Source organism: Canis lupus, chromosome 3, assembly GCF_003254725.2.
Source record: "Canis lupus dingo isolate Sandy chromosome 3, ASM325472v2, whole genome shotgun sequence".
NCBI classification, from domain to species: domain Eukaryota; kingdom Metazoa; phylum Chordata; class Mammalia; order Carnivora; family Canidae; genus Canis; species Canis lupus.
This window is the reverse complement of record NC_064245.1, coordinates 52,228,137-52,252,349: the sequence shown is the minus strand read 5'-3', so window position 1 is coordinate 52,252,349 and position 24,213 is coordinate 52,228,137. Positions and strand designations below refer to the sequence as shown.

The following is a 24,213-nucleotide window of genomic DNA, read 5'->3' as shown; positions in this document are numbered from 1 at the left end:
CACACAGCAGTGGGAAGGGGCATAGGGAGCTTGATGCAGGGCTTGATCCCAGGACCCCGAGGTCACAACCTGAGCCCAAGACTGACAGACTGAGCCACCCAGGTGCCCCCAGGATTGCCTCTTGTCTGGCTTCTCAGCCCAAGGCCACTTTAAAATCTGTGCCAGACCCAGGCAGGAGGGATGATGGAGGCTGAAAAGTCACATTGTATTTCCTACTATTCCCAGTTGGGGGAACCCAGACCATGTAATGTGAAGATCCACCTGGAATGCTCTTGACTTCTAAGAGTTAAAATGCTGGCATGCAAGTGACCCCAAGCATGTATCTTGCTTTACTTTCATATGCAGATAATAATTCACAAAATGGAAAGCTGTGACATTTGAAAAAAGAGGGGTTCTTAAAATATTTAATAAAAAATACGTTTCTTTTGTCAGTAATTATTTATATAATTACTAATAACTTGCATTTGAAACCTGACTCCATTCCTGTTCCCAGGGAGTTTATGATCATGAGAAGGTAAGAAAGAAATCATATAATGCTCTTCGGGCTCTGGAGATATTGGAACAAATAAACTTGCATTGGAAAACCCAGCACCAGACATGTTAATTCTCCCTAAATTCTCTAGAAGTTTAACAGATACACAGAAAAAAAAATCATATTTGGAATAAAACAAGCATTATAAAGTTCATATGGAAAACTGAACAGGCTATAACTGCCAAGGAAAGCATGAAAAAGCAGAGTAGTGAGGGGGGATTAGCACCCCCCGCACTGCTTATAGTAAAACATATTTAAAAACTACAAATCTGCGAACGATATATATTCAGGATTATCGACAGAATGGAACAGACTGGAAATGTGCCTAAATACATCCAAGAAACTTAGCAAGAGAAAAAGGTGGCATTTCAGTAAGTGGGGTAAAGAGGGATTGTTCAATAAAGGGTGCTGGGTAAAGGATAGCCATCAGCAAAAAAATTAAGGTGGAGCTGCACTTTGCGCCAGGATACCTTCCAGAGAGACCATGCATTTCAAAACCAAATAGTACCATACATGTGCTAGAAAAAAGTGTGGAATTAAAAAAAGAATCATACAATGAAGGCCTTTCTGAGAAAAATTGAAATCCCCAAAGCCAAAGGAAATAATAAAAAAATTTGGCTATGCAAACATTAAAAAAAAAAAAAATTCTGCATGGCAAATACCACCAGAGGCAAAATCAGAAGAAAAAGGACAAACTGAGAACAAATATTTGCAACTCAGACCACAAAGGGCTAATGTCCCCAGCACATAAAGAGCTCTCCCAGGTGACTGGGAAAAAGACCAATGACCATCAGGAAAATGGGTGGTGGCTACCAATAGGCAGTTAATATGAATGGAAATAAAAATAGTTCTTAAATGTAAAAAAGATGTAAAGCCTCTTTCATAAGAGGAAACACAAATAAAATTCACAGCAGGATTTTTACCTACCAGACTGGCAAATATAAAAAAGTAGAACCCCTTCTGTTGGCAAGGTGTTGGGGAAAGAGAGGCGGGGCTTTCATGCAGGGCTGGTGGTGACAAGCTTGGGGGCGCTAGCCAACCATGTCTTCCAGGTACATGACCCTTGCACTCAGCAACTGTGTTTCCGGCTTATCCTACTTGGACACATGTGCATCATAACATAAACGTAAAATTATCTGTTATAGCATTGTGAAAGTAAAAGGCTAGAAACCAGTGAAGCCTCCGTCAGCAGACTGATGAAACAAACGGCTCTCCACTGTGGAATAACAAGCATCCAAGACGTATGTGGTGGAAGCATTTTGTACACTCATGTAGAAAAATCTCTTGGTGCTATTTCATCAAGAAAAGCAAGGTGCCCAAGAGTCTATGTATAGCATGCTACTCTGTGCAATGAAATGAAAAGCAACGTGTGTGTGTTTGTGTGTGTGTGTGTATAAGTGCTGTTTTTGCATGGAATAATCACAAAACTGTGAACACAGGCTAAAGGGACACTCAAGCCCACCGTCCACGAGGACAATGCTGCAGGAGAAAACCAGATCACACACTCTGCTGCTTGGGAGAACTTCCGGGAAACAGCTACTGCTGCTGCAGCAAGGTGAGCCCTGAGTTGAAAGTAAAAAGGAAATGATGGAGCTGCTCTGGAGCTCTCAAGGAGAGGAACACAGCTTCAAAAAGCTGAAAGAAGCCACTGTGGGTGGCTGTGCTTGAGCTCTGTTGAAATGGCCACCCTCTACAGCATGAGGATGCAGAAAAATATTTCCTCAAATATCAACAACTCCACCCTTGTGAAGACAACCTTTGTTCTTGTCCATACAACAAGACAGAGCACCACAAAACCATATAGGTGAGCATGTTCTAGAGAGTTCTGCTAAAGCAAAGTATCTCTTTGCAGGTGAAGGGAAAATGTGAAAGCGGCTGGCCTTGCTGCTTATAGTTATAACTGGACTATACTTATAACACATGACTTTGAAAACTGTGAAGGATGAAATGCATGTTTGGAGGCCTCTTGATTTTATTTCATATCAGTTTGAAACAGCTAGAAGAAATAAAGAGTTGAAAATTCATCCACATTCTCACAACCCTTATGAAACTAATAAGGGTTTCATTGCTGTTTCCTTTTTATTTTCCCTTCTATCTATTTGAATATAGGATATTTATATAGTCATAATAATAACATACAGATATATAATTTTGTCTTCTGCTTTTTTCCCCACTTAGACCCTGCTTTCTCATACACATGGTCACTACCCTAAGTTCTAGATGACCATACAAAATTCTACCCTGTACATCTACCCTGTACATCAGGGTAGAATTACACTTTGGGGAGCAAACATCTGTGTAGCACCTTCTATGGGCACATTACATAATCTGACTCACCCCTTACAGCAAATCTTACTGTTTGGAACCACCCCTTTGTTTATGGACCAGGAAACCCAGTGTCCAAAGATATAGTAAGCAGTAGGCCCTGCCTTTGAACCCCATGGTGTGTCTGACCTGACACATCCTGCATCACACCGCCGGTGCCTCCAGCATGTGATGTGTCTGTGCCCATGTCTACTACCATAAACAATGCTGGTGGAATATCTCCCCATATTTCGTTTTTCCCTTTCCAGATTTCTTTTTTCATTTTTGTCAACCTATGTGTCCAGAGTCCAACGAGATGCTCCCTGACCCCTCTCCCCTCCCAATTCCTGCTTCTGAGAGACAAATATTTTCAAGTCTTTTATGGTCCCTGTCATCCCACACCTGCCTCTATATTTCTGGATGCCATGTGTGGCCTGCTGGTCCTTGCCTGCCAATTTCTGTATCACCTACTGCATCTCCCATTATGGAGGCTGTTGGCTCTTTCCCACTGCCCAGAAAACACACATTGTTTCCTCCTTCCCTCTTCTCAACCTCCTTATGACAATACCTTTGGTTACGTTAATGCCTGGGTGGCTCAGTGGTTGAGCGCCTGCTTTAATGCCTGGGTGGCTCAGTGGTTGAGCGCCTGCCTTCCCGGATTCCTGTGTTCGAGTTCACTGCATGGAGCCTGCTTCTTCCTCTGCCTGTGTCTCTGCCTCTCTCTCTCTCTCTCTGTGTGTGTCTCTCATGACTAAATAAATAAAATCTTAAAAAAATTTTTTTCAGGGTTCAGATGATTCTGTAAATGTCAGTCACAACTAAGTCACGTGCTGTACCTGGTTTTTTTTTTTTTTTTTTTGTAAAGCTCTATATTTCTTCCAGGTTATCACTTTTGCATTCCCTCATGAGCTCAGCGTCCCAATCACCAGCTTATTTCCAAACTCTGTGGGACACGACGTTTCTGCACAAAGGCTTCAGGCCATCACTGATTTCACTTTCTCCTAAGGACACCGTCTGGGGAGCCCTTCCTCTATCCTGTGAGGCCCCTCGTCTTCTTCCTGCATCTTGGGCCCCATGGCCAATCTTCCTTGGCTTCCTTCCTTCTTGTGGTGGAGGATGGCTGGCTTTTACTTAGCCTCTTGAGAAAAAATGAATTTGGGGATTAAGAAAGCCTTTTTTTTTGAGACCAACTCCCCATATCTGCAAATGCCTTTCTTCTACCTTCACACTAACTAGGGTGAGTTTGGCTGGTATGGAATTCTAAGTGAGAATCCATTTTTACCTCAGGATTTTGAAGGCCTTGCTCCACTGTTCCCCAGCTTCTGGTCTCCTGCTGACATCCAGAGTCATTCTGACGCCTGATCCTCATGTGTCTCCTGACCTGAGAGTCTGGCGATCTGGCTTTGTTGTCAGGATTCCAAAACATCACCAGGAGCCTCTGGTGGGTCTTTTTCATTATCTGGGCTAGGATTTCAGAAGCTCTTTCAATCTGGGGTTTTAGGCCCCACACCCCCAGGCCAGCTAGGGGATGTTTCTCTGATAATTTCTTTTCCTCTGCTTTCTCTAGCCTCTTTCTAGAACCACTATTATTTGCATATTAGATTTCTTAGGACTGACCCTCTGATTTCTCTTTCACTTGCCATCTTTTGTCTGTTCATTCCACTTTCTAGAAGAGAGCCTCAATTTTATCTCTAAATCCCTCTATCAACCTTCTTCATTTGTGCTCCAAGAGCTCTTCCTGTTCTTGGAATGCTCCAATTTTAGTCTCTTCTTGCCACGCAGATGTGTACCTTCTCTGCTCTCCAAGTATGCTCATTACAGGTTTTCTTAACTTTACTTTGGCTCATTTCACTGTGTTTCCTCCACTTCCTTTCTTCTGCGTGCTTTAGATCTGTCTCTCATGTTTCTAGGCTCTCCTTCTATGCCCGGCGACTCCTGGTTGTCTGCTCCTACCAAAGGGTGAGGCCCTAAAAGTAGATCCACAGCTAGCTGACTACATAGACCCACATCCTGCCAACCTGTGGGTTCCATCCTCTCTGTTAGAGGACCCTCAAATAATAGTGACTCTGGGACTCTTCTCCTGAGCACCGTGGTCAGTCTTCTCAGAGGGGAAGCCTCCTATCTCCTTGGGGAACCTGGTCATGGCTGGGGCCTTCCACATGCGTCTTTATGGCCCTGGTGCCTCTCTCCCACTCTTAACCTACCCAGGCAGAGGCAGAGCCATCACCTGGCTGTGTGAGTGGGGAGAAGGCTGGGGGCCTTCCCACCAATCTGTTTGTTTTCAGATATGTTTCCCACTCCATCCTCACAGGTACCGGGAACCTCTGGTTCCTGAGGCCTCAACTCAACTCTGTTCTTGTAGGGTTCCCACACTGCAGGTCTGGGTTTCCGCCTTCTCTGCTCTTCTATGTTAGTTTCTGCTTGTTCATTTGCTTTCCACCTGCCTGCTCTTATCTCCTCTTCTGTTCTCGATGTTCTTGAGAATTTGTGCCTTTCTACTCTTTGGTATCACATTAGTGAGGATTCAGGAAGTGGTGACTATAAACGTGTGTTGAATCTACTACTTTTAATCAAGGCTTTTAGCTTTTCTTTGTGTTTAAATGATTCCTTTGGCTTAAATTCATCATAGTGGAATCAACATTTTTGTTCCTTTATTTATGATCTGTGTATTCATCTATTCACCCAATAAGCATTTATGAAACACCTGTTATGTGCTGGATACTACACTGGGCAGTGAGGACACAGGTACAGGGAAAAGAACAGGGATTATGGGATCAGAGGAAGCAGGGTCCAGTCTCAGTCCTGACACTCTGCGATGCTACTCTGCGATGCTGAGCAACTCAACTCATTTTGTTGAGTCACATTTACTCATTAGTTAAAAACTGAAACACGGAGGTCGGGTGAGGAATAATGACACCTATTTCTTACTTTCTTTTTCTTTTTCTTTTTTTTAAATAGCTTCTGTGTTATTTTATTTTATTTATTTTATTTTTAAGATTTTATTTATTTATTCATGAGAGACGGGGGGGGGGGGGGGTGGTGCAGAGACACAGGCAGAGGGAGAAGCAGGCTCCATACAGGGATCCCAATGTGGGACTCGATCCCGGGTCTCCAGGATCACACCCTGGGCTGAAGGCAGCGCTAAACTGCTGAGCCACCCAGATGCCCCACAAATGTGCTTCTGTTATGGAAGTCCCATATGCAACGAGACAACACAGAAGAGACAAACAATTTTGTCTCTTCTAAAGAGAGAGACTTCCCAGCTAAGGGACAGTAGCTGAACTTCCCAGCTAAGGGACAGTAGCCACCCAAGTAATGACAGTCTTTGTTATTATTGTTGCTGTGAACAGTAACTTAGGTCACAATTTATCATGGGATGCAGACTAATTAAAAATTTTAATGCAAACGAATGTGCTTATTTTTTTAAGATTTTATTTATTTATTCATGAGAGACACAGAGAGAGGCAGAGATACAGGCAGAGGAAGAAGCAGGCTTCCCGTGGGGAGCCTGATATGGGACTTGATCCCAGGACCCTGCGATCACAACCTGAGCCAAAGGCAGACCCTCAACCACTGAGCCACCCAGATGCCCCACAAATGTGCTTCTGTTATGGAAGTCCCATATGCAACGAGACAACACAGAAGAGAAGCACTGACTGAGTATGGAGGAGGACATCCAGGAAGGCTTCCCCCCCAGAGGTGCTATCTGTGTGCTCTCAAATAAGGAGGCTGTACAAAGGTGTAGAAGGACCTCAGATAGAAGGATTGGCAAGTGTTAAGACCCAGGCAGGAGAGAAACATAGGGTGACCCAATGTGTTTAGAACACGAGGCACAAGGACAAGGAACCAGGCTGATGCTGGACCTCACCCTACAGGCAGCTTAAAGCGGGGCCCTGACATGCTTAGATTTGTGCTTCAGAGGATATTTTAGCAGCCTGTGAGGTGAACTAGAAGGGGCAGAGAATAGAGATGAGGCTATGGTGTCAGTCCAAACAAGGGATGGAGGTAGAAGCAATGGAATGAGGACGAGATGCAGATTGAGAAGGTTCAGCTTAGGAGGCAGTGACTTTTGTGGCTATTCCACCGACACCATCACCACCACCCTACCACTACCCCAGACACAGGGTATGTCTTCTGAAGTTAGGCCTAGCCATGAACCTTGCTTTAACCAATGAAATGGAAATGAAAATGACCCAGTGTCACTTCTGGGTAGCAGCCATTAAGAGCCAGCATGTGAGTTGTCTCATTCCTTTTCCTGCCCGTGGATGTACATGCTGAGGTGACACCTCTATCGGCTGGGGCCTAGTGAGAATACAATCAGCAGAGCCCTCTCACCAGTCAAAGTAAAGGTGTAGCATGAGTGAGAAGTAAGTGTTTGTGGTTTTAAGACACTGGAATGATTTAGGATAGATATTAGCCTATCTTGACTAATACTGTGTCCAACTTAATTTCATGCTAATAATATGAGAATATTGCCAGATTTTCCTCTGAGTATCAAATAATACTTCATTTTTAGAAATTTCATTGTTACCAAGGCTGAACATTATTTGGTGTTTACTGATAGTATTTCATCTTGTGAAAATTATCTAGGTGTATCCTATACTCACTTGTCCATGGCAGTCTCATCAATATTCAAATATACTTGCATGAACTCGTATATTATGCCCTTTGTCATTTTCACCACCAATCTAGCTATTATTAGTATAAAATTAGCTCCAGGGGTGCCTGAGTGGCTCAGTTGGTTAAGTGTCCAACTCTTGATTTCAGCTCAGATCATAATCTCAGGGTCTTGGGATCCAGCCCTGAGTTGGGCCCTCTGCCCTATGGGGAGTCTGCTGAGGATTCTCTCTCTGCCTCTGCCCTTCCCCACCCCTGTTCGTGTACACACACATGTGCATGTGCTTTCTCTAAAATAAATCTTTAAAAAATAAAAATAGCTCTGATAATAGCAGCTATGCTTACTGAAGTCTTACGCATGCTCAGCATCCTATAAATCATTTCATATGCTGTCTCTCCTTATCCTCATACCAAACCTATGAAGTACTATAACCCCCATTTTACAAGTGAGGAAGTAGAAACTTGGTAAGGTGGGGTCGCCCAGCCAGTGGGGGGCAGAGTCAGAGCTCCTGGGTGTGGCGGGGTCGAGGGAGGCTAACTTCCCCTCCCCAAGCACCTCTGCCGTCCCCTTCACAATCCTGGTACAAATTTCATCCAGTCTGGTCTTCTCAGCCAATTCAATCAGTTTCCTGTCTTCCTCCTTCCTTCCTCAGCTCTTCTGTTCTGGTGTGGACCAGTTTCTTTGGTGGCTCTAAGCTGACTTCTTTCCTCACCCTTTGCAACAGTCAGCCTCAAAGTCCCCTTGTCATTCTGGTGCAGCTCAAAGGCCTCTGGTTGGCCCTCACCATTCCTTTCTGTGGTTGATGCCTTCCTTCTCTGGCTTCTATGACACTCAAGGCTCCTGCTTCTCCTCTGAACCTGTCTTACTGCCTGTCTCTGGCTCCCTCACTGGCTCTTCCTCCTGCCCTAACCTGCCATGGGCCACCAATCCTCAGTCTCTCTCCTGCTCTCTGCTTTCGTATCCCGGGCTGGCAGCTGATCTGGAGCCTGGCCTTCAGCTCATACAGGAGCTCTGCTGCCACATTGATGCCTGCCCACCTGCACATCCCACAGAGTGTCCAAAACTAAACCACTTTCTCTCAGAAAGCAGCTTCCCTGTGACTTCTCTATTTCTGTTCACCAATCTATTCTCTCTGCTGTTCAGCAACCTTAACATTATCTGTGATTCAGCCCTTTTTGCCAACACCCAAGGACATTCCATTATCCACCACACCTAACTGATTCCCATTCTTTCCTAATGACACAAGTGCTTATGGGATCAAATCCAAACTCTTCCTTTCTGGAAATTTGAGCCCCCATGTGATCCTGACCTCTTTCTCTCCCAAAGACCAGGGCTTTCTGCTATAATCAGACAGCTCTTGTCACACCACCTCCTGACATAGGGGCTTGGCAATGGACTGGCCAGGAAGCAGCTGTGGAGACCAAGCCAGTGATGGGGCTAGAGCACAGAAGCAAACAAAACCAAGGGCACAGTGAGCAAAGGGCAGAGAGGGTGGCAGGTCCAAAGGCCACACAAAGAGCATCAAGAAGATCTTTAGGAATCACAAGAGAGCTGGTCTGAGTCCAGCCACATGAAGATCTGAGGATCTGGGGGCATGGGACTAGGAGCAGAGTGGCTTCGAGGTCAGGGCAAACCAGTGATAATGAGAAAATGTGCCAAATCCTTACCCAAGCAGGCTGGCTGGAAGGCTGACAGGACAAAGAAAGAAAAGTGGGTAGATGAGAAGTGCTGGCCTGGAGAGCAAAGTTGGTTTTCTATCAGAAGTGTTGGCTCTTGCTCACACTGACCTCTCTACCTTTACCCATATCGCCCCACTCATCCAAGTCAACTCATCTCACAGGGTCACTCAAAACCTCAACATCCAAGCCTCCACAGTACTATCTCCCTTTTTCTCTAAATTCTTTTAGCGTTTAACTGAATTGTTCATTCTGACACTTCATCACATGGGTTCCTACCAAAGGTATCTACAAACATTAGTGTACACTGAGTGTGTGCAACATAGCAGCCATAGAAAATTCAGAAAATCTTAAGACAGTCATCCTCCTTAAGCCTCTCAGAATAGAGCTGATCCAAAAAGAAATACACACATGGAAAGATATTGTTTCTCTTCCTGTCGTCAGGTAGGAGCCATAGGGACAGCACAGGGTCAGGGCTGGAGAGTTATGGGAAGAGCCAGCATATGAGGCAACCTTGAGGGATGGACAGGATTTTGATGGACATGGAAGGTGGAAATATGAGAAAAAGGATTATGTGTGTATGAGAGGGGATGAGTGTGATGGCCACATGTGAAGAGACTGGAAGAGCAGGGTACTAAAGATTAATTGTCTAAACTCAAAAAATATAGAGGTCTACTTATTCACTGAGAGGAATTTCCCTTATTGAAATGCTGAGGAAGGAGAAGTCCCAACTGTTATGGCTTGGCAGATTTCAAATAAAAAAAAAATATATATATATATACACACACATACACACAATTTCTTAGTTCATATTAGTAAGGAATTAGTTTTCAAGCTTTTGTGATCTGGCTGAAAACACCAGTTCAGGGTCTTGCCAGCTGGTGCTACAAGTCACAGAAATGTCAGGTTGGTTGTGGCAATGGCATTAGTAGCCAGCAGAAAGGTGGAAAAATACACAACCTGCTGCTTCTCATGGATCTCTCCCTTCCCAGGAGGCCACAGATAGTTCTGGATCAACCACTGTCCTCCAGGCAAGAAGGCTTCCCAAATGTTCTGGGTGATGGCCTCTTTTAATGGTTACCTCAGAAGGGAAGCTGTTTGGCTGACCTAGAGCCCTCACTCCATGATTAGAAACTGGCATGGGCACAGGTTTGGGGTGGTTCAAAAGCTGCCACAAGAGCTGACTCATTTCCGTGGATCATGGAGAGACTGCACCACAGGCAGCCATGCTGGGCAGATGAATAGTTCATAGGAGCACACGGCCCTGGTGGCAACAGGGAGGGCACTGCATCCAATCACATGAAACATCAATTCGTCAAGGATTATCTTTTTGTAGCAGTAAAAGCTTCGTTTCCTAGGACTTCATGGAGTGGCAGATCTCCTTTAGAAACCCCAGAAAATTCCTTCCTTGAGTGAATATTCTGCTACCTGGTAGATTGTGATCCTAAGGCCCAGTGCCCTGGACAGACTCCATCTGCAGGGAGGTTATTCTTGAGGCTGCTGAGGAGGAGCAGACTTCCTGCATTTGTGCCTCAGATGAGGACAAACTGCAGTCAGCTCGCTCTTCACCACAGTGCTGCATGGAAGCAGTGATCCCACTCACTCACCCTCTAGAAAACAGTCCATGTTACTGTCCTAATTATACTGTATCAGTAAAGTAGACACTGTTCTGGGACACCTACGTGGCTCGGTTGGTTGAGCATCTGACTCTTGATTTGGGCTCAGGTCTTGAACTTGGGGTCGTGAGTTCAAACTCACAATGGGCTCCACATGGAGCCCACTTAAAAATGTTATAAAAATTAGATATTGTTCTATAGTATAAAGTGAACTATCTGTCATAATGAAGGGAGATGTGCCAGGCAGGCAGTGGGCAGAGAAAAAGAACAGCTTAGAATTTCTCCATAGCCTCGGCCTGGTCATCTTAATTCAATACAAGTGGCCTCAAGGATGATAGCACTTTCCTCCTGGCCTCCTGCTGGACAGGTGACCTGCTAGGGCAGAGACCGTGCAGTTGGGCAACATTTGAGAGTTAAATTAAACCTGGATCCTGGTGAACTAACTACTTGCACCTAAATGCATACCCATTTATAAAAACCTCACTATCTGAGGGCAGAAGACAGTGAGTAACAGACAGAGGGACCAACTCACCCCTGTTTGGTACTTCCCTGGTTTTAGCACTGAAAGCCCCATGTTCTACAACCCATCAGTTCTGGGAAAACTGGGTTGTTTGGTTAGTGTGGGCACGGAAGACAGTGTCCTGGGCTTAGTAATTCTCACCTTGACAATTTGGGTTTGGGTCATTTCATTAGAAACACAAGCAATTTTAAGACGAAGTTGTCTGAAAACGTGACCTCATTCATGCTGACCATCAATAATTGGTCCTAGTAAAGATGATTTTGAATATTTCATCCTTCAAGAGTTCTTTTACAATGTAGATTTCCAGGTGAGTGTGCTCTGAAGGCTTGGTGCCTACAGAAGGAGCGCACTGGGAGCACTACAGATCGACTTATCAATTGTTAATGGCTCACCACAAGTATCTAAGGAAATACTTGCACAGTTCTTACAATGGGTAACATTAGGTCAGTGGAATTAAGACACTTGGCAATTAGGAGTTTATCCTATAAAAAGCACAAAGCTGTAGTGTTCAGCCAAGGAGGAAAGGATCAAAATCTGATCTGGAATGTGTCTGTGAACAAGAGGGAATTAAGAGGAATTTAAGCCCCAAATAATGAAATTCTTCTCAACTTGAACTCACTATAAATAAGCTGCTCTGGCTCCAGAATTTCCCAGAAGGGGCCCAGGGGCAGCAATCTGACTGGAAGGGAGTGTGCGAAGCTGCGTTTACACAGTGTCTTGTTGAAGACTGCACACATCAGTTGTCTGTACCCAAGCCCCTCACCCTAATGTCTCCTCTGGCACTGCTGCTGCAAATGGGCAGCCTTACAAGAGGAAGCAAGGAAGGAAAATGCGAGGAGTGGAGGGTCTCCAATAACTCAATATTGCACTATCAGAGTGATCTGAATTAGTGCTTTTCTCTGTAGTGTACTTCTAATTAATTAATTAATTTAAAATATTTGATATTTTAATATTAATTAAAGTCATTATTAGATATTTAAAATATTTAAATATTTAAATATCAATAATATTAAAATATTAGATATTTAAAATATTAGATATTAGATATTTAAAATCTCTCTCTCTCTTTTAGAGAGAGAGAGTGAGAATATACTCAAGCAGGAGGAGGGGCAGAGGGAATGGGAGAGAGAATCTCAAGCAGACTCCCTGTTAAGCATGGAACCCAACGTGAGGCTCAATCTCATGACCCTTAGATCATGATCTGAACCAAAGTCAAGAGTCAAGACTCTTAAATGACTGAGCCACCCAAGTGCCCCTCTAATTATTTAATACATCCTTGGTACACAAAAATTGTGTATCTTGCACATCTGTGACAAATACAGTATTTTTATATATAGAATCAGGCTTTTATTGAGAGAATAAAAGAAAAATGAATATTTACTGTTAGGAAGTAGAAGATGTAAGAAGCAAGAGGGATGGAACTGATACCGTTTGAGAGAAAAATCAAAAGCAGATCTGCTCTGCTGTCTCAGAAATAATTAGCATAGTTGTGCAAAAACCAACAAAAAAGTGCCTCTAGAAAGTACCTCTTTTTCTATAATGAAAAAGTTTTTAGAAATAATCCTTTTTGGGGTACCTGGGTGTCTCAGTTGGTTCCAAGTGTCTGACTCTTGATTTCGGTTCAGGTTGTACATGATCTCAGGGGGGTGAAATCGAGCCCCGAATTGGGCTACACAATGGGAGCCTCTTAATATTCTCTCTCTCCCTCTGCCCCTCTCAAAAAAAAAAAAAACCTTCTTTAATACCTCCAACAATGGAACCAGAGGAGTAACTCCTCAGATGTTGGTTAACCAAGGCTCATGGCAGGAAACCAAACATGGGAACTAATTATAATGAGCGCAACAGTTCAGCAAGATTCTTGTTTGGAGTTTGTACTCTGGTGAGTGCAAAGAAGAAACTGGGAAGAGCATAGATCACAAACCCATTAACAGTCTATGGAAAGGTTATGGTGTTTCTGCCATTCTCTTCCCGAGTATCTGAAGCAGCTTCAAAGAGGAAATGCACAGAGAGGGCACTATGCATGCAGCGTCAGCTATGGTTTTTGATTTTCAGCTCAGTTTGGAATGGGTGGCACCCTCATCTCCAAGTCTCCTATACCTCACACCCCACGGAGAACAGTAATACCCAGGTCTTATGAGTACAGGTGGCAGCTGGGTGCAGAAGAAAGCTGTTATGTTTTAGTCCAGGAAAGAAAGAGCCTACAATCATGTGGCTGTGGTTTTGATCACACTGCTTCCCCTCTCCAGACCCTGAAGGGGCTCCTGGTTGTCTCTTATGCCCAGTGAAAGCCCTTCAACTGTCTGTTTCTAGGCTGGTCTATTAGCTAAGCACTCCACCACACTCCTAAATACCTCCATCTTTAGCTAGACTACGACCCACACAGACAGGCTTGCTAATGAGTGAAAAACCAGAAGCCTGGCTTCCCACAAGGAATATATAAATTTCAACAGCAGGCTTCTAGAGATGGGGAACCTGCTTCCTATCTTCACTTCCAAACCAGGGCTTGGTGATGGAAACTTTGACAAGGCCCAAGGGAAGGGTAGAGGCTGCAAGCTGCCTTTAGTCATATATCTGGAGTTGCCCTGCTTTAATTTAAGACTGAAACAACAATCCATGTCTTTCAGAAACAGGGTAAGTGACTCCCCACCCCAAATAAAATTCCATCAGAGCTCAAGATACAGTCAATTCCCTGGAGTGCCTGTGCCCCTGGGCAGGGCTGGTTGCGTGAGCTGGAAGCAGAAGTGTGGTTTCTCCTGCCCAAGCACACATGGCACTCACCAAAATGGGAATATCCCAGACCTATGCCTGTTGAAGGAAAACAAAAGACAGAATGGCATTATACTGAAGATCTGGGAGCACTACAGATCCTGTTCTGTCTCATCAAGAATGTGGCTCTGCATTTGGGATATACCTACTTTATTGATAAAGAAAAGAGATAGATATGAATTCCCATAAAACAAGGTGGAATGTGATAAATGGACACCAAAGCTACATGCTGAGGAAACACACAGGCAGGAAGAAGGAAGGGGGGCTCATTCTGACTGAAGAGGAGTGGGGAGAAATCGGGGAAAGTTTCTCAGAACAGATGCTAAGGTTTTCTTACAGGGTAAGAAGCAATTTGGTGGAGAGAGAAAGGAGGAGATATGGGAATAGCCCAGGGCAGGAGCTCAGGAGACAGGCACTCAATGGGCAATGGGAGAATGCTGAGGTGATGAGGTGCACAGGTAGGTTGGGGTTACCCTGCAGCATGTGTAGGGTGCTGGTGTGCTTGAGGAAGCCAGTTCAAGTGGTATTGTGACACATGGGTGGGGCTGAGGCAAGGATGTGACTCAGGGCACTCATGTAAAAGCCCAAGGGAGTGGTGGTTACACAGGTGGATACATATGCAAAAGGTCCTGAACTGTATACTTAAGGTTTGTGTATTGTACTATACGTAAATGATAGCTTAAAATACCTTTCTATTTAGAGCACATAAAGAAAGGGAATGCCCCATGCCCCTCCTTGATGTAACCCCCCTGGGTTTTTCTGGGCCTTACACAGAGCAGGCTGGAAGATCTGGGAGGGAGAGTTGTTATTTACGATTAATAAGGCATGTGGAGCTTTCAGGATAAAATAGATAAATAAGAGATGCAACTGCATAAGCTGACTTGGGTTCAGACTCTTGTATTTGTACTGAATGTAAAGCGATTGGCTCGATGTCTAGCACATAAGAAGTCAGTGAGGGGGGACGGGAGAGAATCAGCAACTCCAGGATAGGTTGAATGAAGACACAGTAAGACACAGAATAGCAGGTTATTGGAAAATTCTCCACCAGGACCTTGGAACTTCAAGCTTCTAATTCTTTAAATAAACCATTTGCAAATACTATTGCAATCAGTTTTCCTAACAAGCCTAGGAAGTGGGAAAGAATTTTATTGTTATATTATTATTATTATTCCTGTTTTGCAGATGATGAAACAGAGGCAAAAATATGAAGAAAAGAGAAACCAGCAATGTTGCTGAGATTATAACCTGTGAAAACTCCCCCAGAAGACAGTTTGGCAATTTATGTAAAATTCCTTAAACAGAGCACATCTTTTTATATAGCAGATAGATTAACAAGAATTCAGGAAGCAATCAGATCCAAATATGTATCCACCACAGCAATGGTTATAATTACAAAGATATAAAAAGGGAAAAACAACTGCCCTATAAAATAGGAAACTAGTTAAATATGTTATGATGCTTTATATGATGAAATGGCATTAAATTTAAGTTCTCGATGGAATTTTTTATGCAGTATGTATCTAATTGAAATTTTCAAGTTGCTGAACAGTTTGTATGGTATCAGTCAATTTTGTTAAATAATAAACATGAATGCACAAAAAAGACTGGGGAAAAAAGTGTTCTTATGAAAACAAAAGTCCAAGTGGGCTAGTGCCAGCCCAACATAGAACGCAGGGGTGGAAACAATCAGGAGAAGGCAGATACACAAGAAAACCTTCTCTTGGGTTCTCGTTCTTACTCTGTAGCCATGACCCTCACCCCCGGGTCTTTCATCTAAGAGGACTTCTCTGATGCTTAGTGACAACAGTGGTACTAGACTTGGTTGCTAGTGCTAAAAGGCATCATGGGAATGCTGCCTGTTTCATTTTATACAGGAGGAGCCAGGCGGGCTGTCACCTGGTCCACGTTTCTGTGGCTAGTTTAGAAGCAGAAGATGTAGGTTGCCATTCTAGTCCAAATTTCAATTCAAGGCTTTTTCTCTACACCACTGCTGCCAACAGCCATTAGGAAATTTGAATGATTGACAGAATTCTGCAGCTGTTAGATGCATGTTAGAGCATACATAGCAGCGTGGCAAATGTCCATGGCACACTCAGTATTAAAGCAGGCCACCCAACACTATATAGATCCCTGATTTTGGGAGGTGGGGGAAGTATTTGCAAAAGAAAAAAAACCCACAGGGATATTCACCCAAGTAATAATGGGATATATCTCTAAGTAGGAGAACTATAGATGATTTTCATGTGCTTTACCTTATTTTTTGTTTTTAGAAAATGAATATGTATTAAATTTTTAATTCACAAAAAAAGTGGAGATTTGTAACATCATGTAGATCTTCTCAAAACTCTGAACCAAGCTTTAGTCTGCTCATTCTACTGAAAGCAAACAGTTCTGGAGAATAAAAAAAAAAAGTGAATCACTAGATAAATATTGATCTGTTGCTAAGTGAACAAGAGACACATCATCCCATGTAAGCAAAGTTTTCCTCTAGACATTAAAAGATGCATTTCTAATGTATCTTTGGCTAGATTAGCTTAAACAGATTCAAAAGTAAACTTTAATGCTGAAAGAAAGGAAAAAAACATTCTCATAACATGCTTTCAATCTTCACCTTTCATCAGCTTTTTTTTCTCTACCAGAACAGCAGGAGGATGTGCTCTGATTCCACACAGAAGTCATAATAACCATAATAACCTGCCTTCTGTAAGGATTACCGAGTAACACCATTAGCTTGTGGTAAATCAGTTAACTGAACTTTCTAGCCCAGACAATTGTTTGTGAAGGCTGCAGACAGGCTTCCTCTAGGAAAAAAATCTTCAAAGTCTCAAGAGAAGCACTTTTACCCATAACAGACATGTTTCCTGCCCTCAGCTTCAAATATATGGAGGCTGTTACAGAAATGTGACACAGAGAAAGAACATGAAGGACAGTGGCTTCTGACAGAGGGATTAAAATAGAAAGAGGGTCACGTGGGAATTCGAAGGCCACTCTGGGGCCAGTCCTGCTAAAGGCTCTCATCTCGGGCCGGCCCCTTATGCTCTCTGCTCACTTCTTTCCTCTGTACCCTGGGAAGAGTCTGTCCACTTGCCCACAGATAAGAGAGGGATCAAGACTGGATTCAGTTACCCTCTCTGCTCCTGGGAAGTTTCTTCAAATGAGAGGAAAAATGAGTCTAACGTCAAAGTCATTAAAAAGATTAAAAGCAGGCAGCCCCGGTGGCTCAGCGGTTTAGCACCGCCTTCAGCCCAAGGTGTGATCCTGAGGACCCGGGATCGAGTCCCGCATCGGGCTCCCTGCATGGAGCCTACTTCTGTCTCTGCCTGTGTCTCTGCCTCTCTCTATGTGTCTCTCATGAATAAATAAATAAAATCTTAAAAAAAAAAAAGATTAAATGCTGGGGCACCTGGGTGGCTCAGTGTGTTAAGTGGCTGCCTTCGGCTCAGGTCATGATCCCGGGGTCCTGGGATTGAGTCCCACATCGGGCTCCTGGCTCAGTGGGGAGTCTGCTTCTCCCTCTCCCTCTGCTGCTCCCCCTGCTTGTGCTTGCTCTCTCTCTTTCTATCTCAAAGAAATAAATAAAATCTTAAAAAAAAGAAGATTAAATGCACAATGTCTATGAGACACACTCAACAAATTCAAAATGCATGAATGAGGATAAAAGGCAGTATTGTAAAGACATTCTCATGATAAGCTACATAAGTGCAGGATATAGTTATTCCTAAAATTAGAACCTAAATAAAAAATAAGAGGTTAGTTGGGGCACCTGAGTGGTTCAGTCGGTTGAGCATCTGACTCTTGATCTCAGTTCAGGTCTTGAGCTCAGGGTCATGAGCTTGAGCCCTGTGTTAGGCTCCAGTGTGGAGGCTACTTTAAAACAATTTTTTTTTTTTTTAAATAAGAGGTTAGTTAAAATAGAGGCTAAAAAGAGGTTAGTGAATCCTTTTGTTCTTTAATCATTTGTCATGGTCAAGTCAGAGAGCTTGGATGTTTGAAATTTAGCTGTTTAATGTGCCAACATGCTCTAAGGAGGCTGGTTTTCTTCTCAAAGGGACAGATCTTGGAAGGAAACAGTTTCTGGGGAACTTGTCCCTTTGCTATAGGGACATAGCTAAGTAACTGAGGCTGATCTCCACTCTTTCCTAATTTGGGTTTTACCAGGATAGATCAGGCGACTGGTTAATGACAAGGGTAGTACAGTGGTAGACACTGCCATGAGGTCCAAGGAGATCTGTGGCCAGGACACACTTCCACACCAGAAGAGTGGGCAGGGCCATCTCAACAGAGTCACATAATGCCACATCAGCACCTAAAGCTCAGAGAGGGTATGTGCCAGGGGGGAAAATGGGAAAGAGAACAGTTGGACTTAATGTTTTGCTTTTTTTTTTAAACGAAAATATGAAAAGAGGTAAAAACCTGCCATGTTGAACCTTTTTTTTTTTTTTTTTTTTTTTTTTTTTTTTACTTTGAACAATTAGTACAGGATCAAGTGATCCATGGTGTCTTTCTGGAGCCTAGACAATAGTAGCTTTTCTGTGGCTTCTTCTGGTTACTCAGGAACCAATGCTGGGTAGAACTTCACATTCATCTACATTATTCACTTACATATTGACTTAATACTTTTGTTTTCTTCTCTAAAAATGAGATGGCTGAGAGACTTGGGTCTAGCTGGGTCCCACTCAAAATGAGAATAGGTGCAAATGTTACTTGTCAGACCAGACTGGTGAATCCTCTAAATTCAGGGGTGAAGAATGATGCCGGCCGATGCAGAAAGCATACAGATTCTGTGCACACCTGCTAGGGGAGGCGCTTTTTCACTGCATACACTGCTGAATAAGATTGCCTTTTCTAGTACCCAGTTGTGGGGTTACTCTGCTCCCACAGTGACGTGAAGCCCCCTCCAAAGTCAACAGGATGACATTTATACTGTATCTGGCACTCAACACAAGTATTAGGCAACGTGACTGAGTTATAGGTCACTCTTAGGTGATAGGAACTTTTGGGTCCTGGCATCACTGTTAAAAGTGAGAAAAGTCCATGCAAACACTGCAAACACCCAAAGCTCACAATGGCAGCACTTTGCCCTTGGCTGAGAGCATATAAAAATCAACTAGACAATTGCACAAGACAAAGCAAGAACCCAAACTCTCAGATGTGTCGGCTGCTCACTTGTCCACTCTTAGAAGAAAATCATTTACCCAATTGTCTCCAACTCCAGAGACGGTGAAAGATTCTATCAGGAGAGGGGGGAAGCTCCCACTACTATCTACCGAGTATTAGAAACTTCACTGAGTTTAGTCCTCATGCTGAGGGGACACAGTGTAGTAAGACAGCTCTATAAGCAGCTCCCCTTTTAAGGCACGCTTGGCCGAATGGTATCAGTTTGAAGAAGCATAACAGTGAATCAGCAATAATGAGCGAGGATAAAGGAATTCAGATCCAGGAGAGCAGAGAATGTTTCATGCTCCAGGCTTGACCGGAGCCCTGAAGGAAGACAGAGTTATTCAGAGGACATCAAGAGGGGAAAAATTTAACCACGCACCTCTTGAAAATAGGGGATGACAGGGAATGCAGATTCCTGTTACTTTGCCACTATGTTTCCCCTCGCAGAAACAGGAGGCACCCTTGCCACCTCCAAAATATAGTCCTGGGGCTGACATAGGGAAACCCCGGTTTATTCACAATGCAAATATTCTCTTAGACGATATTCAGTAGATTTTTCAAGAATGCGGATGGAGAGTACCCAACCAGTCAATCTGTGCTTTTTTTTGTTTATTAATTATTTTAGGTAAATGGTTCCTCCATCCTAAGACTGGCAACAGCGTACTTGATAAAGGCCTAGAATACTATCCAAGTTTTCTGTATCTCCCTAAAAATGACTACTGCATTCTGCAAAGCCCTTATCATGGATGCTGACACCACAGTGTGGAGGAAGGGATATTTCCAGGCAAAAAAAAAAGCTGACCCTGTCCCCTGTCCTCCAGGATTCAAACACCAGGTTTGTATTGAGACCGTGGCTATTTTAACACTAATGACACTACTTTACATGGATGCCATAAGGACACAACATGAGAAGATTCTTCTTTGAACACTGTACTAGCCAAACAGATCAGCGGTTGGGCATACAGTGGGGTGTGCGATATACTCACTCTTTGGTCAGAAGAGGACAGGACTTGAGCAGAAAACGCGAGAGCCCCGAGTCCTGGAAGTAGAGGTCAGGTGGGGCTGTGGGGCTCTTCAGATTCAAACACCGGACGATCACATACAACACGGCAGCCACTGCAGCCAGCTTCACCCCATCAAACACGGCCGGGAGCTCAGGGGTCTCTAGCATGGCATTCATCTTGATCTGGGGAGCAGAAGCACACACATAGGGTTAGGAGCACAGTGAGGAGGGGTGAAGCCCACCACACTAAGAGGCAAATCTAGCGATGACATGTCACAATCCAGATATGTCCATAGGGCCACTCAGGGCAATTGCCATCACGGCCTTTAAGTCACCAATGAACTGGCACGAACCCAAATCACAGTCTTGAGCACTGATAAACTGTTTAAGTTGTTTTTGTTTTTGTTTTTTTTTTTTTAAATCTAATGAGTACTTCTAAGATAAGCAAATTAGAAAATGCTGATCTTTTGGATCTTTTGGGAGCAGGAGAAAGAAGTCCAGCCAAAGAGGCTCCAGCTGGACTGGAGGTGGCACACGGAATTCCACAAGCAGGCAGCCTTGAATGGCTCTGCACCAGGTGTGTGTAAGGCATCATGTTTACAGTCTGGGACAGAGATATGGGAGGGACGATTACTGTTCACAGGTACGATGGTCTGGCCTGCTGGCCCCACCCCCTACTTTTAGAGCAAGAGGAGACAAAACAACTTGGGCCTGACTGCCATCTGCTCCTGGGCTGTGGGGGTTGGGGGGTAGGGGTTGTAGAGCTGGAATCAAGTCTGGACTTGGTCCAGGGGGTCAGTGATCCTTGAGCCTGGGGGTTTCAGGCAGAGTGAAACAGAACTCCACTTATTTCTTTCCCCATTGAAGGTACCTGATGATAGCCATTAGTCCAAAATCCAGACCAAAATTAAAAATTGGGAGTGCAGGAAATGTGTATGCAGGTCTGGCTTTTCCTCAAGCTCTCCTAATATTTTAAATTTTAAGGTAGCTTTACCTTGTATATAACACACACACACACACACACACACACACACACACACACACATCCCCTCCAAATACATAAAATGAAACATCAACAACAGCAACAAAAATCCAGTCTTTTCTTTGCTCCTTGGCAGGAAAACAGAACATTAGCTGTTACCTTAAAAATCAGGGAAACCACGAGCTGTTAACTCACAGCCAAGGTAGCCATGGCAACAGCTTCCCTGGAATGGTGTCAAGTAGCCTCTGCTAAAAACAGTCAGCACGAGGACTCTGGTGGCCAACAGTGCAGACAGAACGGGCAAGACAAAACAATCTCCCGAAAATGTGTGTGGGGCATGACCGAATGAACTCTCCAGAGATCTACAATGAGGCCAAAGAGGCCTGAGAGACCCTTTTCTAAAGTCAGGGTGATGTTGGCAAACACAGGACCTGAACACACAGCTGATGACCTCTGGCAGGTGTGGTGTTCCAACTCAGTGAGGAAAGGCCATCATAGTTCAGGACTCAACTAGCCTTCCACCATCAGAACAAGAAAATAACTTAGAAAAATGTATCCAATATGATTTTGAATCAAAATATACTTCCAGGGAATCCCTGGGTGGCTCATCAGTTTAGCGCCTGCCTTCGGCCCAGGGTGTGGTCCTGGAGTCCTGGGATCGAGTCCCACGTTGGGCTCCCTGCATGGAGCCTGCTTCTCCCTCTGCCTGTGTCTCTGCCTTTCTCTCTTGAATAAATAAATAAAAATCTTTAAAAAAAAATACTTCCAGCTGCATCAACCGTTGAACCTTTATGACCTGAGAGTTGCCTTAAAAACCTAACTTTAGGAGATGTATAATCTCATTCCTAGGACCATTGTCCCTTAAAGGCTGGCTCTTTATAAACCCCTAAAAAAGGATTCTTAACTTGGGGTCTGTGGGTTCCCTATAGGATTCTAGGGTCCAGGAACCCCCTGAAATTATATGTGAATGTTTATATGTGGTTTTCTGTGGTAAGGATCTGTGGATTTAAAGATTTATTTATTTGAGAGAGAGACAGAGAGAGAGAGAGTGCAAGCATGTGCTCTGGGGAGGGTCAGAGGGAGAGAATCTCAAGCACACTCCTTGCTGAGCCTGGAGCCTGACTCGGGGCTTGATCTCACGACCCCGAGATTGACAATCTGCAGATTTAATCAGGTTCTCCAAGGGATGTGTGGCCTAAAAATGCATACAACACCACAAAGTGTGCTATAGGTGGGAGCCCTGCCACCTAAGGCAGTCAAGCCAGCAGGAGACAAATATCCAAGAGCTTACTGTTCATTAATATGGATTTTTAAGTCTAGTGAATGAAATGCCCCAAATAAGATCCAGCAGGAGTTCCAAAGTTTCTCTGACATGGTGCTGTTAACATGCTCTTTCCTGTCCCCTTTAGTGGAAAGAGAACAGAGAAATGCAGCAGGTGGCTTTACCAGTTTCTTTGTTCATCAAGGAGTGTAACTTAATTGAATTAAAAAAATAAGTCCCTCCCTTCCCACTTCCTCTCCCTACTTAGTAACATAAGGGGAAATGAAGAAGAGAAACAAACAAAAAGTCTGAACCATACATACCTATGTCCCTGGTTCCTCTCTACTGCAAATATGAACTGTCCTTGAAGAGTTGTACAGCTGGGCCACTCAGGTCAGATCTCTTATTCAAATTAACCTAAAAGCTGAAAAGATTAGATGGTCACATTCTAAAGAATGAGAAAGAAGCAATTTAATTAAAATAAAAGCACCATCCAAGTCTCTTCATTTCAAGTCTTTGGGGAGAAAGACCATTTCTTTAATTAACACATGTGTCACACTCTTGGCTGCTTGGCCATTTGAACAAACCTGCTGGGGGACTTCTTTGTGGAGCCACAAACTGACAGTCTCTCTGGTTTCCAGGATGAGTTATCCAGGATTCTGGCTAAAGCAAACCCATATGGCTTTCATGCTATATCTTATAGCGTCATCTTCAGAAATGCCTGAGAGGTAGCATCTGGGTGACCAAGGAAATAACTTATTAGCAAGGCCTGAGGTCAAGGCAGCAGTGGGTTGACTCATCCCTTGTCTCCCAAACACACAGCAGCGACAGAACGAAATGTGGAAATGTGAGCTGAGAGAGGAGGATATGAACACGGATGGGCTTGGAGGCCCAGGACCAGAAGCAGAACAGTACTGAAGGCATGGAATGGGAAGCTACACAGCCTGCAGGTCTTGATGGGGCTGGGGACTGGCTGTGGAGGAGTGTCAGGAGTTAAAAGTTCTCTCTGTGGGTGGGGACCCAGGGCTGGGCCCACTGGGCTGCAAATGCTTTGCTTCCAAGCAGAAAAGAGAAGGGTGAGGGCAGAGAGGACAGCCAGGGTTTATACAGTGCTACCTATGCACCAAGCCCCGTCCCGGGTACTTTACATATGCCAGCCTTACTGCACCCTATGGAGCAGGTACTATTATTATCCCTTTTTCACAGACGAGGAAATTGAGGCATAAGAAGTTTGAGTAACTCGCCCAAGGCCACTTAGCTAGTAGGTGGAGAAACCAGGATTCATTCAGGTTCCAGGAGCCCTCCTCTTCACCACCACACTGTAAAAAGGAAAGTAAAGAGAGAGAAAGAGAAGCAGGCAAGAAAGAAATGGATGGAACAAAATGGATGGGACAAAAGACATAGAGGACACACCAGAGGCTTGCCCAAAGTCACACAGTGGTGAGAGCAGAGCTGGAATTCGAGCCCAGTGTTCTCTGATTCCACAACATCAAAATGACTTCAAAAGGAAATGAAAGCCACTTGAAAGGGAGACTCAATTAACCCTCAGAGTAGTCATGCTCAACCTCAAATTTTTATTATTTCTTCATATTCTGAGACCAATTCGCCACAGAGGACCAGGCTTTGTTGAGGTGGGGACTAAAGAGCAAAGTCTCTAGCCACATCACAAGGCACCTGACCTTTCCAGGGTTCAGCTGCTGGCTAGCATTTTAAACAATTAAGGTTATTAGCCAGCAAGTTTTTGTTTTTGTTTTTTTAGCCGGCAAGTTTTTGTT

General features: G+C 43.9%; 1 protein-coding gene across 3 annotated transcripts in view; it reads right to left on the bottom strand.

Moving 5' to 3' along the window:
• Positions 1 to 24,213, bottom strand: part of ABHD2 (abhydrolase domain containing 2, acylglycerol lipase) — a 103,261-nt gene that overhangs the window by 55,249 nt on the left and 23,799 nt on the right. The window contains exons 1-3 of one of the 3 annotated variants that reach the window (XM_049108452.1): positions 23,026 to 23,168; positions 22,762 to 22,862; positions 20,179 to 20,378 (exon numbers count right to left, since the gene is read on the bottom strand). In XM_049108452.1, coding sequence (XP_048964409.1) covers positions 20,179 to 20,372 — 194 coding nt within the window. In that variant the 5' untranslated portion in view covers positions 20,373 to 20,378; positions 22,762 to 22,862; positions 23,026 to 23,168. Of the gene's footprint in view, positions 1 to 20,178; positions 20,379 to 22,761; positions 22,863 to 23,025; positions 23,169 to 24,213 lie in introns of those variants that run through there. The other 2 variants (XM_025438521.3, XM_025438522.3) reach the window with 2 other exon arrangements.